This window comes from Oncorhynchus tshawytscha, linkage group LG08 (assembly GCF_018296145.1).
Source record: "Oncorhynchus tshawytscha isolate Ot180627B linkage group LG08, Otsh_v2.0, whole genome shotgun sequence".
NCBI classification, from domain to species: Eukaryota; Metazoa; Chordata; class Actinopteri; order Salmoniformes; family Salmonidae; genus Oncorhynchus; species Oncorhynchus tshawytscha.
The window spans coordinates 11,784,049-11,803,333 of NC_056436.1; the positions used below are offsets into that span (position 1 = coordinate 11,784,049).

The 19,285-nt window shown below is 40.4% G+C and overlaps 2 protein-coding genes across 3 annotated transcripts; both read right to left on the reverse strand.

The window, feature by feature from the left end:
- Nucleotides 1–2,731: 2,731 nt before the first annotated feature.
- LOC112256932 (zinc transporter 2-like) lies at nt 2,732–7,619 on the reverse strand. Its single transcript, XM_024430527.2, has 8 exons — nt 7,363–7,619; nt 6,750–6,970; nt 6,421–6,567; nt 5,251–5,404; nt 4,805–5,015; nt 4,461–4,566; nt 4,123–4,257; nt 2,732–3,887 (listed from the first exon to the last, which is right to left on the reverse strand). The coding sequence occupies exons 1-8, from the start codon at nt 7,425–7,427 to the stop codon at nt 3,742–3,744; spliced, it is 1,185 nt and encodes a 394-aa protein (XP_024286295.1). The 5' UTR covers nt 7,428–7,619; the 3' UTR covers nt 2,732–3,741.
- A 1,920-nt stretch (nt 7,620–9,539) lies between these two features.
- Nucleotides 9,540–18,319, reverse strand: dnajc5gb (DnaJ (Hsp40) homolog, subfamily C, member 5 gamma b). Of its 2 annotated transcripts, none has more exons than XM_042325201.1 (6): nt 18,214–18,319; nt 17,095–17,219; nt 16,696–16,909; nt 16,053–16,206; nt 10,875–10,906; nt 9,540–10,787 (listed from the first exon to the last, which is right to left on the reverse strand). In XM_042325201.1, exons 2-6 carry the CDS (start codon nt 17,208–17,210, stop codon nt 10,701–10,703), a joined length of 603 nt encoding a protein of 200 aa, XP_042181135.1. In that variant the 5' UTR covers nt 17,211–17,219; nt 18,214–18,319; the 3' UTR covers nt 9,540–10,700. The 2 variants fall into 2 exon arrangements, with proteins under 2 accessions (XP_042181135.1, XP_042181134.1); XM_042325200.1 differs by having other exon boundaries at nt 18,079–18,263.
- Between the last annotated feature and the right edge of the window lie 966 nt (nt 18,320–19,285).

The following is a 19,285-nucleotide window of genomic DNA, read 5'->3' on the forward strand; positions in this document are numbered from 1 at the left end:
GATTTTTTTTTTCAGAGTTGCACATAACTCTACAAATCTACAAATGCCCCAGCCAAATACATTCCTGATAGAATACATCCCTACAATGATTCAGTCCAGGAAAGAAGAATGAAAGCAAGCATTAGATTATATTAAATCACTTTTTGTCAATATTGTACCAGTCAGTGATTCTTGCTAATGAAAATAGTCTAGGGTGGGATGTTCATACTGTTGGCGCATACAGCATCCTACATGACACTAATTAACCCTGTTTCCATCCAAAAAATTAATGACAGCTGTGATTGAAACAGGAAGTTATTGTATTTTTAAAAAATCCTTACAGATTATTTATTCGTTCAACAATTTTGAGTCTAAAATGAATTATGCGAGAAATGGCGATGGCATCCTCAGAGCATGCGGAGACCAGCTGGCTGGAGAGTTTACGGACATATTCAACCTCTCCCTTTCCCAGTCTGCTGTCCCAACTTTCTTCAAGATGTCCACCATTGTTCATGTACCCAAGAAAGCAAAGATAACTGAACTAAATTACTATCATGAAGTGCATTGAGAGGGTATTTAAGGATCATATCACCTCCACCTTACCTGAAACCCTAGACCCAATTCAATTTGCATACCGCCCCAATAGATCCACAGACGATGCAAACTAGGTCATGGACTTCCTGATGGGCCGCCACCAGGTGGTTAAGGTAGGAAGCAATGACTCACCTATGCGTAGCCACACACACCTCCAACTCAATCATCAAGTTCGCAGACGACATAACAGTAGTAGGCCTTATTACCAACAATGATGAGACAGCTTACATGGAGGTGAGGGCCCTGGTGGAGTGGTGCCAGGAAAATAACCTCAACCTCAACAAAACAAAGGAGCCGATCGTGGACTTCAGGAGACGCCCTCATCTGGACCGCAGTGAAGGTGAAAAGCTTCAAGTTCCTCAGCGTACACATCACTGACAATCTGAAATGGTCCACCCACACAGACAGTGTGGTGAAGGGGGCTGAAGAAATTCAGCTAGGCCCCTAAGACCCTCACAAACTGTTACAGATGCACCATTGAGAACATCCTGTCGGGCTGTATCGTCGCCTGGAATGGCAACTGCACTGTCCTCAACCGTAGGGTGGTGCGGTCTTCCCAACGCATCACCGGGGGCACATTGCCTGACCTCCAGGACATCTACAGCACCCAATCTTACAGGAAGGCCAAGAAGATCATTAAGGACATCAATCACCCGAGCCACTGCCTGTTCACCCCGCTATCATCCAGAAGGCGAGGTCAGTACAGGTCCATCAAAGCTGGTACCGAGAGACTGAAAAACAGCTTCTATTTCAAGGCCATCAGACTGTTAAATAGCCATCACTAGTTGGCCTCCACCTAGTACTGAACTTAGTCACTGTGACTAGCCGGCTACCACCCAGTACTGAACTTAGTCACTGTCACTAGCCGGCTACCACCCCGTACTGAACTTATACACTGTCACTAGCCAGCTACCACCCAGTACTAAACTTAGTCACTGTCACTAGCCAGCTACCACCCGGTACTGAACTTCGTCACTGTCACTAGCCGGCTACCACCCAGTACTGAACTTAGTCTCTGTCACTAGCCGGCTACCACCCCGTACTGAACTTAGTCACTGTCACTAGCCGGCTACCACCCAGTTACTCAACATTGCACCTTACAGGCAGCTGCCCTATGTCCAAAGACATGGAATAACTGGTCAATTTAATAATGGAATGCTAGTCACTTTAACAATGTTCACATACTGTTTTACTCATTTATATACTGTATTGTAGTCAATGCTCGGAGTGTCATTGATGGTTGCCATGGAGGGCGTGAGAGCTGAGTACTTCTCCATTCCTCCACCTATAGTGAGGAGCAGGTAAAAAACAATGCCTTGTTGTATGACTGATAGAGAACACTATTGTTCCCTTCAAAAGGGAACTAGTATTGTACTTTACACAAGAAATGTATTCCGAGCATAATGCACTTTCTTTTTCAAAAATGATTGTTATAATTTTCTGTATCGAGGCTTTTGTTAAGTACACTTTAAATAAATAGTGATTTGTTTTCTCACACTGAGTAGGTGTAACACCACAGCACTTGTTCACTTTGTTTCAACAATAATAATTGTTTAATGCATTTTATCTGAACAGACTTTCTTTATGTGTTTTCTCACAAGAAGCAGAACCTGGTGAAACAGCTGCCGTTGGAGAGCACGTGTCTAGAAACCGGTTTATCTGCCTTGGGGCCAGAGAAAGAGACAGGGGTGTTTCTGTGTTCATTTATTTACTAACACACATTCAGAGAAAAACAAAGTAAAACACCACCAGAGAAAAACAAAGTATAGAGTATAAATTGACATCCATATACCATTGACTTTATCCCGGTTTGAAAGTGGTCGTACATCAAATAATGTTGGAAAATAATTTATACAACTAAGAATATTTTACAGCACTACTCTCCTCTCTGCTTTTGTCTCTTAAACATACTGTAGGTGAGAAATGAGCCGAAGAACATCTCTGTCTGTGCTAAGTACATCCGTAAGGTAAAAGAGGTTCCCTTGGAGATGGTGATGGAGGTGACGACACAGAGAGGGGCGGCACGGTAGCCTAGTGGTTAGAGCGTTGGACTAGTAACCGGAAGGTTGCAAGTTCAAATCCCCGAGCTGACAAGGTACAAATCTGTCGTTCTGCCCCTGAACAGGCAGTTAACCCACTGTTCCTAGGCTGTCATTGAAAATAAGAATTTGTTCTTAACTGACTTGCCTAGTTAAATAAAGGTAAAATAAAATAATTTAAACATTTTTAAAAAGAGCGGCGTGCGTCTGTTCCCCAGGCTCAACACATTACTCAGAGCCTGAACAACTAAGTCCTGGATTCAATCCAAGGCACGTTTACAGAGCAGTGTAAATGTGGTTCTTGACTCTTTTAAAGGTAATTTATGCTTGAGTTGACATGCACAAAGTTTACATTGAATGTGATCTCCACGGACGTCAGGGAAATTAACTTTCAAAGGCGCATTGTTGGATTACCAGTGTGCTGGTCTATAAAACGCCTTGGATTGAATCTCACCTTCTCTGTGAAGTCCCTCAATCACCATGGTCTCACCTTGGTAGTAAATCAGTAAGAATGTAGAGGGAAATGAAAGGTCTACAAACTGAAAGGTTTAAAAAAACAATGTTCGAGATTGAAATGTTTCAGTATTTATGTTAATATACCACACCTGTTATATTATATAAACTAAATAACTATGATACATGTAATTATCTAAACACGACCAGATATTTCACATAAAACATTATATGTGACAATGACACTTTCTGTTGACCTGGTCTATCTGTCTGTTATCTTACTAGAAAAACCAATATTGATCGAAACAGGAGCTTTTCCCACAGAAGTGTTACATTAAGGAAAATGACGTGATAGCACCTCACGTCCCAGTGTATAATCTACAGTACACCCTGTTGAAGTCGTGTGACCTCACACGGCATACTGTAACAGACATACAGTACAGACTGGGAAGAATTCTTCCCTCTCATAGGGTAGAGAAACCTCTCTTGTCCATAGAGTCTTTAGCCCCATAGTGGTCTGTCATGACAGACTGTTAACAAATCTCAATCGAGTAGTTATCCAGCACATGCTAGATTTTGTACAGGGTTCTCAAATAACCTCCATGGTGGATTCAGACAGACAATCTCCTATAGTGGTCCCTATAGTTCAGTCTCAGCCCCCATGGTGGTAGTGATGTCAGTCCGTGGGGTCCTGGCACTGCATGCAATAGATCATCTCCTCTGCATACTGCTCTACCTGGATGGTGATGCTGGAGAAACCAAACTCTGACTGGAGCAGCTTGGTAGCATCCATGAGTACCTGTTGGGGACTGGCATCTTCCTCTTTAGAACAAAACAAAAAGGAATATGGATTCTATTCTTTTTGGTGAGATTTTTAGTCACATCAACACAAAGACAAACCACCAATACTGAGGTGTTCCTGATTAACAACTGACAGAATATTCAGATGTGTGTGTGTGTGTGTGTGTGCGCATGCTTGTCAAGTACGTCTGTCTGACCATGAGTGTATTGTACAGACAGAGTATTGTAGTGTTAGTCTGTGCAAGCATGTGCGTACCTATAGCCACGTGTACAGAGAGCTGTGACTGGCTCAATGTGAGGGCCCACATGTGGAGGTTGTGTGTGGTCTTGACTCCTCTCAGCGACAGCAGCATTTCTCTCACAGTATTGAAGTCGATACCTTTAGGAACCCCTGTAGAAAGTCCCACAAAAAAACACAAAGGATGCGTATGATAACATTCTATACAGTGAGACTATTACATCCAATAACCATGTTACAATAGCCTTTAATGATCTTTTTTTTTGTTTAACTTGGTCACACACTTTCAAGGTCCAGAATGACAAATACAGAGGCCAAAGTATTTACTTCAAGGCTTGGATGACCTGTGTACTCACCTTCCATGAGTATCCTGAAGACGTCCTTCAGGATAGTGACAGTTGTTCCCAGCACAAATACAGAGAACATGAAGGTACAAATAGGATCTGCTATTTTATACTGAGGCTGTTGGGGATAAAAAGAGATGACACGTTCAAATCAAGCCGTCGTTTTCCTCTAAATATTAGCCAGAGTTGCAGGTATAGCCTACAGTAAGTATGGTTAACGTATTCTGCTGCATAAATATCTCATCCTACCGTTCGCCTGATGATGGCTAGGGTTTTCTGAAGAATAACTGTTAAGGCATTTTGCTCCACTATGAGCTAAAAGGAATAAGGCAAGTGAAGTCGACAGCATCACTGACCCAGAAGTGTATAATGGTAGCAGCCAGCAGTACCCCCAGACTCTGCAACAGATCCCCTACTGCATGGATAAAAGCCGCTCTCACGCTGGTGTTGCCATGGCCACCAGGGAGTCCGTGAGAGTGGCCGTGTGACAGGTTGACTGTATTGTCATGGGGTCGGTGGTAGGAGGGACCGTGGCTGTGACTGGACTGATGGAGGATTAGGGCCATTCTTCACAAACAAACAAAGCCTATTGTTAGAAGACCAGCCAATTATCTACAACTGACCAGGTCTCGTCCAGATCTTTTTATGCTGTATTGCCAAGTCCTACAATTACCATAGTAGTGGGCAAGAGAGCACAAACAGATCTGGGACCAGTCTATGTCTCTCACACCTTCACAACCAATCCTATGAAGGCCAATAAAAAATGTATATTGACAAAACAGACATTCTTAGCTTTACTCACAAGACATTGACCCCCACAGCACAGCCTGAGGTAATGAGCATGATCTGGCTGTGGATCTCAAAGTCATCGTTAAGGATCCTCTGAACAGCGATGAACACCAGCACTCCTGTCACAGCCCAGATGGACAGCACTGACAAACAGGCACCCAGGATTTCTGCAGAACATTATAGGGACGATAAGAAATGGATTCATATTATATCATGTATATGTGATACAGCCAACATTCAAGCCACATTGGAAGTAAACAATTAGCAACTTATCTTCAATAGTGTCTTTTAATCACAATGACCACTTTCAGAACACACGTGAACAAGAAGGACTTATTGGGAATGATATCTGGTCATATCAATGCTGACACATTGATGTTCCCAGGAAATTAGAGAAACGTTTACTAACGGTGTCAACTAATTTACTCCCTATTCACACCCCCTGTACAAAAAAACCACATCAAAATCGACAATAGTAAACTCTCCCACACTGAATCACTGAATCTCCCAAACTGAATCACTGAATCTTCCACACTGAATCACTGAATCTCCCACACTGAATCACTGAATCTCCCACACTGAATCACTGAATCTCCCACACTGAATCACTGAATCTCCCACACTGAATCACTGAATCTCCCAAACTGAATCACTGAATCTCCCAAACTGAATCACTGAATCTCCCAAACTGAATCACTGAATCATAGACTGTTGTTCAAATACAAAGGATAATTGTTTTGCTTCCCTATCCAAATACACACCGGGAGTGGTAATTGTTATTAAAATATACATTATGGAAAGTTTCATCTTTTGAATGTACTGAAGCTCCCTGAAACATGCTCAGGAAAGTTAATCTGACTTGTGGATAAATTATATTTAGCCTCAGAATACTTTTCTGAAACGTGTGTGTGTGTGTTTCATTCTCTCTATCCTCACAGGTGGCTACACGGCACACAGTCTGGCCGTCATGACCGATGCTGCTCATCTCCTCACAGAGTTTGGTAGCATCATGGTCAGCCTCTTCTCTCAAGGCATATTGACATATGGTGCCAGTTCATCTGACTAAAACAAGGCATGGTGCCAGTTCATCTGACTAAAACAAGGCATGGTGCCAGTTCATCTGACTAAAACAAGGCATATTGACATATGGTGCCAGCCTGAGTTCTTATAAAGTTCAACCAACCTGAGCGATGCCAGCCAAAATTCATGGTTTTGGTGGGAGGTCTGGAGGAGACCCATAGAGAGAAGAGGCTGACCATGATGCTACCGAAGTCTGTGAGGAGATGAGCTGCGTCGGTCATGACGGCCAGACTGTGTGCCGCGTAGCCACCTGTGAGGATAGAGAGAATGAAACACACACACACACACGTTTCAGAAATATAATTTATCCACCAGATTGGATATTTTACAAGTTGAGTAAATAGGAAAATCTGTGCTCCAAAATGTATTAGTTTCTTTCTGTTTTCTGTCTCCATTATCTTCTTCATGTGTCATTATTTATCAGAATCTTACCGATCACCTCTCCAACCATGAAGACCAGGCTGACAACAGAAGCGATGATGAGTTTCCTCTTGGCCAGCTGCTTCTCACGACTCTCTGTCCACGAAGCCCTGTCGTTCTCATGGCAGTGACCAGTAGCAGTAACAGGAAGCCACCGGACAGCTGCAGCAGTTCTGTCTCCAGCCTCTGCTGTTGGACTGGGACATTTGTCTTGCTCAGAACCAGGGAATGACCTGAGAGAAAATGTCCCAAGATCAAGTTGATTTGTCATATAGAGTGGGTCATGGAATAATACATACAATGGAAAACTTACTCATTAGAGCTCTCGTGTTAAAAACAGCAAGAAAGTTTGGGACAAAACACACAAATATGTATGATAATCAGCTACTTGGGTACATTTAATGATAACTAAGCACTTGGAATACATGTTCTGTCTAGGCTGTATTTCTTTTACACAGAAACACACGTAAATCTATCAACTATAAACTGATAACGGAGTTGTCCATTTATCGATTCGTGCAAATTGGACTGAACAGCTGTTAACTGAGATGAAGATAATGCAACATTAAAATAGTAACTGTTCCTAACATAGGCCTTAAAAGTTGCAAATAAAAGAACTACATGCCCCAGTAATGGCATGGAGTATGTTGTAGTATCATCCTCGATGAGACGGTGTTTCTGAGAATCCATAATCTCCTTCAAAACAGCTCCTGAAAGTTTAGTAAGAATCAAAACGTAGGCTTAAACAATGGCTATACAACCAACAGGAAAATGCCACTGTCCTTATGATATCGCTGCCTCTCCGACCTAATTCCGTCAGCCTCTCAAACATTGACCTGGTTCATGCCTGCGCCTGCTGAAAACCTGACACCTGTTAATCAGGTGTGGTGTTTGTATGGACACTGGGAGATAACTGACTAGGGGCCATGATTACACAATCAACCTATCATAACAGGCCAAGTCACTCCAAGTCAGTTGTCTATTGTGGCTACTGCTACTCATTGTGTATCAAGCATTGATTGTAAATAAATTAGGTATCAAGTCTCGTGTTTTTCTGGACCACAAGCACCTTTAAACACATTTATTTCTTGTAGAAGTATGGTATTGTCATGAAAAATAAGTTATGCAGAAGATATGAATAGGCAAACAATTTATCAGAATCCCCAATTTATTAATCATATACACACACATAAATATATTTTACAGTATGAACAGTATATAAAACTGAAAGTAGGATAAAAAAAAAAGGTTTATTAAAAGCAAGGCCTTTGTTCTATCCATATTAGGTCCAGTGAACAATTACGGAAAGATTCTTTTGACCTGCATTGGAATTTTGGCAGTATTCACTGAAACTGGTGAACTACAACAGAAACCCACTTTAAAATATGTGGATTGCTGGTGTGTGAGACAACGCCTTTCAACAACTGTCATTACTTGGTGTCCAAGTGTTTAAAAAGTCTAGCGGGTGTACGTGGGAAGCAATTAATATAAACAAATATATCTGGTGTACAGAAAGGGAATATGACAGGTGTATCCAGACCACACAAGATTAGATCAAAAGATATAGAAAATCATTTGGTTCAGGAATACAGAGAGAGTTTTAAATGACAACATCTCCTATATTATTACACACAGAGAGAAAAAAAAAACAGGGAGGTATGAGAGAGACATGACAAAATAAAAACAGTGAGCACATATGTGAGTTCAGGACTGGGGTTGGCATACAGAATCCTACAAATTGGAATCACAAGCTTTGGAAAACTGAAAATAAAGCCTGAACAAATATTGTTCTGTAGCCTACAAACAAACAAACAAATATAAACAACACATTCAAACTTTGAGCATTTCTTCACATAGGTTAAAGTTGCAGTTATTGGCTCCCACGTAAGGGGGAGTGGCAGACCACAGCAGCCCTTACTATGACAGTGGTTCATTATGCTAAGAAGGCGCTTAAAGTGCACATTTATTTACGAATTCAGACGTCTCAAAATGGCACACTATTCCCTATTCAGTGCACTACTTTTGACCAGAGACTTATGGGCCCTGGTGAAAAGTAGTGCACTACATAGCGGAGGTCAAAAGGTAGTGCACAAGACAAGAAGCCATTTGGGAGATGTCAGTTTCGATTCAATCACCCTCTCTACTTGGTCCATTAAGCATACATAGAAGCCGTTACCCTGTACATACTGTTTCGTACTATTTAAAAATTCTAATTTTTCAAATCTACAAAAAGATCGCCTACGCATTAAGGTAAACTTGGCAGTTGGCACAATCATAAGAATGTATGACTCTTGTAAACATAGACCACAACTGGAAATTGAAATGAGACATATACAGTCTTATTATTAAGATAACAAAATATAAATCCACATACAGTGCCTTAATTATTCACACTTACTTGACTTTTTCCACATTTTGTTGTTACCCCCAGAACTTAAAATGGATTACATTTAGATTGTGTGTCACTGGCCTACACACAATACCCCATAATGTCCAAGTGTAATTATGTTTTTAGACATTTTTACAAATTAATTTTAAAAAATGAAAAGCTGAAATGTCTTGAGTCAATAAGTATTCAAGCCCTTTGTTTTGGCAAGCCTAAATAAAGTTCAGGAGTAACAATTTGCTTATCAAGTCACATAAGTTGCATGGACTTTTTTTTATTTTTTAAAGCAGACATTGAATATCCCTTTGAGCATGGTGAAGTTATTAATTACACTTTGGATGGTGTATCAATACACCCAGTCACTACAAAGATACAGGCGTCCTTCCTAACTTAGTTTGCTGGAGAGGAAGGAAACTGCTCTGGGATTTCACCATGAGGTCAATGGTAACTTTAAAACAGTTACAGACTTTAATGGCTGTGATAGGATAAAACTGAGGATGGATCAACAACATTGTAGTTACACCACAATACTAACCTAAACGACAAAGTCAAAAGAAGAAAGTCTGTACAGAATATTCCAAAACAGGCACAAAAGTAAAACCTGTGGCAAAGAAATTAACTTACTGTCCTGAATAGAAAGTGTTATGTTGGGAGCAAATCCAACACATTACTGAATACCACTCCTCATATTTTCAAGCATTGTGGTGGCTGCATCATGTTATGGGTATGCTGGTCATCGGCAAGAACTAGGCAGTGGTTGATATAAAATTTTAAAAAACGGAATAGAGCTAAGCACAGATGAAAATCCCAGAGGAAAACCTGGTTCAGTCTGCTTTCCAACAGACACGGAGACTAAATCACCTGTCAGCAGGACAATAACCTAAAACACAAGGCCAAATATACACTGGATTTTCTTACCAAGATGACATAGAATTTTCCTGAGTGACCTAGTTACAGTTTTGACCTAAATCTGCTTGGAAACCTACGACAAGACATGAAAATGGATGTCTAGCAATGAGCTTAACAGAGCTGGAATATTTTTTTTTAAAGAATAATGTGTAAATATTGGACAATCCATATGTGCAAAGCTCTTAGAGACTTACCCAGAAAGACTCAGCTTTAAATCGCGTCCAAAGGTGATTCTAACAACTACTGACTCCAGGTTGTGAATACTTATGTAAATAAGATATTTATACATTTAATTAGCAAAAATGTCAAAAAACATGTTTTCACATTGTCATTATGGGTTATTGTGTGTCAATGGGTAAGAAAAAGTCAGGCTGTAACAGAAAATGTGGAATAAGTCAAGGGGTATAAATACTTTCTGAAGGAACTGTACATGGCTTTGGCCACATATAGTACAGAGGGTTGACTGTAAGCATTTAAGCACCTGCCACTGATCCCCAGAAACTGATCACAGTATTTTCAGTGGAGTGGACCATCTTGGTTGGCAGTAGCAGACAAGACTGGTCCCATGTCTGTGCATTCTTGCCAAGTCCCTATGACCATAGGAGTTAGCAAAACAGCACTAACAGATCTGGGACCAGGCTATGGGAAGACGCCTCGCTAACAGGTTCTTACTGGTCCGTTGTGGTGAATATGGGGTCAGAGTGGTTGGATGCAGACTGGTCGTGGTCGGACTCTGCCTTCTCAACAGCAGCAAGTCAGTTAATTCTTAAGGTATAGGGGGCAGCATTTTCTTTTGGATAAATAGCGGCTACTCATGCCAAGAATATAAGCATATTATTGTGATGAGGTTGGACCACAATGGGTTGATGATCACCTGCAGGGAGAACAGAGATGTACTGTTAATTCACTGAGCTCTTCTGCGTAACACTGTTGAGAGTTGCACAAGACTTGAAAATGTTTGTCTTCCTGTATTGAACACAGATAGACCAGTCTTCAATTTGATCGATTATTAACGTTTAAAAATACCTAAAGTTGTATTACAAAAGTAGTTTGAAATGTTTAGGCAAAGTTTACAGGCAACTTTTGAAATATTTTGTAGTGACGTTGCGCAATTTGGAAGCTGTTTTTTTCTGGATCAAATGCGCCAAATAAATTGACATTTTGGATATATATCGACGGAATTAATTGAACAAAAAGGACCAATTGTGATATTTATGGGACATATTGGAGTGCCAACAAAAGAAGCTCGTCAAAGGTAAGGCATGATTTAGATTTTATTTCTGCGTTTTGTGTAGCGCCTGCAGGGTTGAAATATGCTACTCTTTGTTTACTGTTGTGCCATCATCAGATAATAGCTTCTTATGCTTTCGCCGAAAAGCCTTTTCAAAATCTGACATTATGGCTGGATTCACAACGAGTGTAGCTTTAATTTAGTATCTTACATGTGGGATTTAATGAAAGTTTGATTTTTATATCATTTCATTTGAATTTGCCTCGCTGCATTTTCCCTGGCTTTTGGCCAAGTGGGACGCAAGCATCCCCTATACCATAAGAAGTTAAGAACACATTCTTATTTTCAATGACGGCCTAGGAAAGGTGGGTTAACTGCCTTGTTCAGGGGCAGAACGACAGATTTTTACCTTGTCAGCTCAGGAATTCAATCTTGCAACTTTACGGTTAACTAGTCCAGCACTTTAACCACCTGCCTCACGAGGAGCCTGCCTGTTACGTGAATGCAGCAAGAAGCCAAGGTAAGTTGCTAGCTAGCATTAAACTTATCTTATAAAAAAACAATCAATCAATCATTCATTCATAATCACTAGTTATAACTACACATGGTTGATGATATTACTAGTTTATCTAGCGTGTCCTGTCAATGCGGTGCGCATTCGCGAAAAAGGACTGTCGTTGCTCCAACGTGTACCTAACCATAAACATCAATGCCTTTCTTAAAATCAATACGCAGAAGTATATATGTTTAAACCTGCATATTTAGCTAAAAGAAATCCAGGTTAGCAGGCAATATTAACCAGGTGAAATTGTGTCACTTCTCTTGCAGTCATTGCATGCAGAGTCAGGGTATATGCAACAGTTTGGGCAGCCTGGCTCATTGCAAACTAATTTGCCTGAATTTTACATAATTATGACATAACATTGAAGGTTGTACAATGTAACAAGAATATTTAGATTTAGGGATGCCACCCGTTAGATAAAATACCGAACGGTTCCGTATTTCACTGAAATAAACGTTTTGTTTTCGAAATGATAGTTTCCGGATTCGATGATATTAATGACCTACGGCTTGTATTTCTGTGTGTTATTATGTTATAATTAAGTCTATGATTTGATAGAGCAGTCTGACTGAGCGATGGTAGCCAGCAGCAGGCTCGTAAGCATTCATTCAAACAGCACTTCTGTGCGTTTTGCCAGCAGCTCTTCATAATGCTTCAAGCATTGCGCCGTTTATGACTTCAAGCCTATCAACTCCCGAGATTAGGCTGGTGTAACCGCGTGCTAATAGCGTTTCAAACACCACTCGCCCTGAGACTTGGAGTAGTTGTTCCCCTTGCTCTGCATGGGTACCACTGCTTCGGGGGGTGGCTGTTGTCGATGTGTTCCTGGTTCGAGCCCAGGTAGCGGCGAGGAAAGGGATGGAAGCTATACTGTTACACTGGCAACACTAAAGTGCCTATAAGAACATCCAATAGTCAAAGGTATATGAAATACAAATTGTATAGAGAGAAATAGTCCTATAATTCCTATAATAACTACAACCTAAAACTTCTTACCTGGGAATATTGAAGACTCATGTTAAAAGGAACTACCAGCTTTCATATGTTCTCATGTTCTGAGCAAGGAACTGAAACATTAGCTTTCTTACATGGCACATATTGCACTTTTACTTTCTTCTCCAACACTTTGTTTTTGCATAATTTAAACAAAATTGAACATGTTTCATTATTTATTTGAGGCTAAATCGATTTTATTGATGTAATATATTAAGTTAAAATAAGTGTTCATTCAGTATTGTTGTAATTGTCATTATTCTATTATTATTATTTTTTATTTTATTTTTTAAATATTTTTTAAAAATATATTTATTTTAAAATTGGCTGATTTATCGGTATCGGCATGTTTTGATCCTCCAATAAATCGGTGTTGAAAAATCATAAATCGGTCAACCTCTAGTTAGTTAGTAAGGATGTATACACACTTGAAGAATATAACCTATAAATGACTCATGAGTTTAGTTTGACTGTCACACTCCATCAGAACCCAAAATGTGCTTGTTTTATTCCAATATTTGTAAACATTGTAAATGTTTAAAAAAAACACTGCATAGCCTCATAACATGGTTAAAACAATCAGTGTTATATCATGTATGTTCAGTTTTTGCATCCACAGCTCTGTCTATTAACCTGAGAGTGGTTACATTTCCCAAGGCCCATCCCTCCTCTGTTTTGGTAAAAAGCTGAGGGGTGTCCATTTTGTTATTGTTTCATCTGTGGATTTGCCCTTTAAAAACAGTGCATTTAATCAAGATATCATCGTCACCAACAAAAAGGTCAAAAACAGGCCTATAGCAAATGCAGAATATAGCATTCATTTTTCACATGCAAATAACACTTTTCAGCAGTGCTCTGAGCATGCCATTCCATGAGCGTAGATCTCCAATCAATTTGCCCAATCAGTCCTCCATGACAACAAAATCATAACAGAGAAGGGTTAGGTAGTAAGTCCTTCATTTTGGGGTTATGCTCAGGTAAAATAATTTGGCTAATCTATTAGTTCCATATTTACTTATCCAATTCTTGAAGATCAAGGGGTATAAGATTTATTGGAATGACTGGAATTCTGATAGACTTTGGTTTTTAATGTAAAGATATCATTTAATAGTATTATTATATGTAGTAGAAAGAGATGGGTTAGAAGAAGCCTACATAACCAACCCATAAAGTAAATTTTACATCCATTGATGGCCAGCTATGTAAACTTGAACATTGATTTATCCTGCAATAGATGTCGTTCAATTGGTAACATAAATTTCTGTCTTCTTCCATGCCTGTTAAGGGGAACGTAACAATCTAAAAGTAACAATGTAATTAGATTACATTACTGAGTTTGGGTAAATCCAAAAATTGTTACAGATTACAATTTGACAGGTAACAAGTAATGGATTGAATTTAGAAAGTAACCCACCCAACCCTGACAAGCTGCTACAGTACAAAATTAAATAGATGTAAACAGTAGGCACGTAATACAGTATACAAAATTAGTTAAAGCCGACCCAGTTTGGAGTTTCACCTGAGTTACCAGAGGCTGAACTTGGGCCTGGCTGAGACATAATTATAATCTCACCACTGGTTGTAAAATGAAAAAAACATTTTCAGACTACTTCTACTTCCTCCCTCTTACCACGTTATAGTGCACCGGAACCCTCTCACCACGTTATAGTGCTCCGGAACCCTGTCACCACGTTATAGTGCACCGGAACCCTCGCAGCACGTTATAGTGCTCCGGAACCCTCGCAGCATGTTATAGTGCTCCGGAACCCTCGCAGCATGGAACCATTTCAGTGATGTAATTGTTCATCTAAACAAAGAGAGGGGCTGATTCTAAAACTAATTTCTAAAGATGTATAGCAGGAATCATCAACTAGATTCAGCCGTGGAACGATTTTTTTCCTCAAGTGGATGGTCATAACTAAATATTTGTAGACTGTAAATTGACCGCATGAAGCCCAAACAGTTATAACGTTTGACTAAAACATAATTTCAAACCTTGCTTAGAATTGTATACCATCACATACCGTGCATTCGGAAAGTATTCAGACCCCTTGACTTTTTCCTTATTGTGAATTTGATTAAATTGTCCCCCCCCCCACCTCATCAATCTACACACAATAACCCCATAATCCAAAGCAAAAAAACTGATTTAGAAAAGTCTGCAAATTTATTGAAAATAAAAAGCTTAAATATCACATTTACATAAGTATTCAGACTTTCTACTAGGTACTTTGTTGAAGCACTTTTGGCAGCGATTACAGCCTTGAGTCTTCTCGGGTATGAAGCTACAAGCTTTGCACCTGTACTTGGGGAGTTTCTCACATTCTTCTCAAGCTGTCATGTTTGATGGGGAGCGTTGCTGCACAGCTATTTTCAGCAGGTTTTCATCAAGAATCTCTCTGTACTTTGCTCCGTTCATCTTTCCCTCTATCCTGACTAGCCTCCCAGTCCCTGCCTGCTGAAAAACATCCAGACAGCATGATGCTGCCACCACGTTTCACCGTAGGGATGGTACCAGGTTTCCTCCAGACATGACGCTTGGCATTCAGGCCAAAGAGTTCAATCTTGGTCCTTTAGGTGCCTTTTGGCAAACTCCAAGCGGGCTGTCATGTGCCTTTTACTGAGGAGTGGATTCCATCTGGCCAATCTACTATAAAAGGCCTGATTGGAGAGCTGGTTGTCCTTCTGGAAGGGTCTCCCATCTCCACAGAGGAACTCTGAAGCTCTGTCAGAGTGACCATTGGGTTCTTGGTCACCTCCTAAACTTCTTCCATTTAAGAATGATGGAGACCACTGCGTTCTTGGTGACCTTCAATGCTGCAGACATTTTTTGGTAACCTTACCCCAGATCTGTGCTTCGACACAATCCTGTCTCAGAGCTCTACGGACAATTCCTTTGACCTCATGGCTTGGTTTTTGCTCTGACATGCACTGTCAACTGTGGGACCTTATATAGACAGGTGTGTGCAGATTTTTCCAAATCATTTAGTTGCATTTAGAAACATTCACGCACAAGTTGGAGTTTGCAAAAGAAAAGACCTATCGTCATCAGTACATTGCTGTGCCTAAAATGTGAAGAAATTATAGTTCAACAACATTTTAAGCTAAACATTCTGATCTGTTCCATCAGCCTCATTCATTGAAAGGGCGTAAACCTCCACTACACTACTTTGATACGTATCACTGGGCATTAAGAATTATACACAATATACCACTGCCCCTTCCCCCACTCACCCCTGTCCTGCTCAGCTCTGATCTGGGCCTCAAGGTCCTCTGGGTCTACGTATGCGTGCTCCTCGTTCCCCGGTGGCTTGCACTTCCCACAGCAGAAGCAGCAGAAACAGCAGCAGCAGCAGCAGGTGAAGATCCCACAGAACACCATCAGGGTCTGGAAATACACAGGGGATTTTTGTCACACAGGGCACAAGTTTTCACGCATACACTTCTAAGTGTTTAAAAAAAAACTACAATAGAGTTTTGTTTTCTTTCAACACTAATAATGAGTAATGATTAACATACAGTACAATTTAGCAATGCCAAGGTTGTGAGTTCATTTCCAACAGGAATCAAATGCTTATAACAACAAAACATGTACAGTGTGCACTCATTAAGTGGGTAAAATAAGTCTCTCTTGGGTATAGCTGTCTGCAGGGTAGCCTAGTGGTTAGAGTGTTGGACTAGTAACCGAAAGGTTGCAAGTTCGAATCCCCAAGCTGACAAGGTACAAATCTGTCGTTCTGCCCCTGAACAGGCAGTTAACCCACTGTTCCTAGGCCATCATTGAAAATAAGAATTTGTTCTTAACTGACTTGCCTAGTAAAATAAAGGTACAAAAAAAAAAGGTGCAAATGTGTATAGGATCTTAAAGACTTCTTGCCTTGAACCAGCACTTGTGCATGAGGAAGTAGTATTTAACACTCTCCTCTCCAAACTGCTCGGCCACATAGAGGCCCATGGAACCGTACTCGTCATAGACCTTCCTCTTGGTTTCGTCGTTGAGGATGGAGTTGGCATTGTTGATTTCCTTAAACTTCTCAGCTGCCTCGGGGTTGTCTGGGTTCTTGTCAGGGTGATGCCTCAGTGCTAGTTTCCTGGGAGAAGAAGGCAAATATGTAGATTTTTACTAGAGATCTTCCAAAAAGAGGACAGAACAGCAGCGTCAGGACAGCCTATACTACAGCTTTAGTTCATGGTGCTTTTATTCAGAAGGACAACACGTTTTGATCTGTTCTGTAGTCGTTCACTAAGCTTCTGTCTGTGGTTGAGAGGTCGATACCTGTATGCCTTCTTTATTTCGTCTTGCGACGCCCCCTTCTCCAGTCCGAGGACCTTGTATAGACCGTCTCCTGCGGTGGACATCTTACGTTGAGGCCTTTGGTTTGGTTCCGCCATGTTTTAGATCTGCAACAGTGATAAATACGACAGGCATGACAGGTATGCTATTAGGACATTGAGAAAGAGTTTGCTTGTATTTTTGAGTTTTAGCATATGAGACAAGGACGCAAAAAAAAAAGTGCTACATTATGTTACTGTATGTATTCATCTTCCACTAATGAGTCATACCCCATCCACTTACCTACCCCCGTGGGATACCTAAGAAGTACTTTCAAGTATTTTTTTTACTTAAGTCATTTTTTGGGGGTGTCTATACCATTCATATTTTTTACTCCATGTATTTTCCCTGGAACCCAAAGTATATTTTTTATGCTTAGCAGGATAGGAAAATGGTCCAATGCACACACTTATCAAGAGAACATCCTTGGTCTTTCCTACTGCCTCTGATCTAGCAGACTCACTAAACACATCTGTTTCGTTTGTAAATTAAATGTAAATGTGTTGGCGTGTGCCACTGACTATTCGTAAATACAAGTAAGGAATGTGAAATGATCTACAATTTAACTTGTTATACTTAAGTATACAGTATTTTAGCAAATTACATTAACTTTTGATACATACGTATATTTAAAACCAAATGCTTTTAGTCTTTTACTTGAGAAATGTTCTGTTAAGGTATCTTTACTTTTACTCAAGTATGACAATTGGGTATTTTTTTCAACCAATGTCTACACCACAAAACCATTCACATTCAATCAAACATGCTCCGGACGTTGAATGAACATCTGTAGCTTGTTCATTTGAGGCTATACAAACATTGTTGAGAAAAAAGTAAAGAAATAATTCGCCTTTAAAGACTGAGCCTGAAACAGGTTGTAGGAAAGGTACCTTCAACTTAGATAAACTAAGCATGAAAATAAGGTACCGTTAAGTGTATAAGGTGAAAAATGTAGTCATTCCACTTTCTTTCGACGGGTTTTTAGTGTCCCTAGAATCTTTGTCCACGACGGCACACTTAATTTTACGCATTTGCCAGTTTAAAAACAAAGTGTAGACTCACATAAAATGAACTCCCTCCCAAAACAAAACTTGACGGTGACCTCAGGAAGTCGAACATTTCATTTCAGTCTGCCAATTCCGGTTTCTCGTCACGGATCAGCTTGTGGCGTGGTGCGCATAAACCCACCCAGGCGCTCTCGGGGTGCTGCGGCCATGTGCATAGCATTTTTGCAATATGTTTCTTCCAGACATTCTTTGTGGGCTGACTGAACATGGAAATTCAACACATTGTATTACATAGGCTATAGAAATCAAATCAAATCAAATCAAATTTTATTTGTCACATACACATGGTTAGCAGATGTTAATGCGAGTGTAGCGAAATGCTTGTGCTTCTAGTTCCGACAATGCAGTAATAACGAGCAAGTAATCTAACTAACAATTCCAAAAAAAACTACTGTCTTATACACAGTGTAAGGGGATAAAGAATATGTACATAAGGATATATGAATGAGTGATGGTACAGAGCAGCATAGGCAAGATACAGTAGATGATATCGAGTACAGTATATACATATGAGATAAGTATGTAAACCAAGTGGCATAGTTAAAGTGGCTAGTGATACATGTATTACATAAGGATGCAGTCGATGATATAGAGTACAGTATCAACGTATGCATATGAGATGAACAATGTAGGGTAAGTAACATTATATAAGGTAGCATTGTTTAAAGTGGCTAGTGATATATTTACATCATTTCCCATCAATTCCCATGATTAAAGTGGCTGGAGTAGAGTCAGTGTCATTGACAGTGTGTTGGCAGTAGCCACTCAATGTTAGTGGTGGCTGTTTAACAGTCTGATGGCCTTGAGATAGAAGCTGTTTTTCAGTCTCTCGGTCCCAGCTTTGATGCACCTGTACTGACCTCGCCTTCTGGATGACAGCGGGGTGAACAGGCAGTGGCTCGGGTGGTTGATGTCCTTGATGATCTTTATGGCCTTCCTGTAGCATCGGGTGGTGTAGGTGTCTTGGAGGGCAGGTAGTTTGCCCCCGGTGATGCGTTGTGCGTTGTGCAGACCTCACTACCCTCTGGAGAGCCTTACGGTTGAGGGCGGTGCAGTTGCCATACCAG

What these genes read in the sequence shown, in the direction of transcription:
- LOC112256932 (XM_024430527.2), bottom strand. Translation starts at nt 7,427, where the DNA reads ATGGATTCTCAGAAACACCGTCTCATCGAGGATGATACTACAACATAC. An exon ending in CATGGTTGGAGAGGTGATCG is followed by an intron (nt 6,568 to 6,749) that starts GTAAGATTCTGA and finishes CTATCCTCACAG; the next exon opens with GTGGCTACGCGGCACACAGT. An exon ending in CTTCAGGATACTCATGGAAG is followed by an intron (nt 4,258 to 4,460) that starts GTGAGTACACAG and finishes GACTTTCTACAG; the next exon opens with GGGTTCCTAAAGGTATCGAC.
- dnajc5gb (XM_042325201.1), bottom strand. Translation starts at nt 17,210, where the DNA reads ATGGCGGAACCAAACCAAAGGCCTCAACGTAAGATGTCCACCGCAGGA. An exon ending in GAAATAAAGAAGGCATACAG is followed by an intron (nt 16,910 to 17,094) that starts GTATCGACCTCT and finishes TTCTTCTCCCAG; the next exon opens with GAAACTAGCACTGAGGCATC. An exon ending in CAGAGCTGAGCAGGACAGGG is followed by an intron (nt 10,907 to 16,052) that starts GTGAGTGGGGGA and finishes TTCTCCCTGCAG; the next exon opens with GTGATCATCAACCCATTGTG.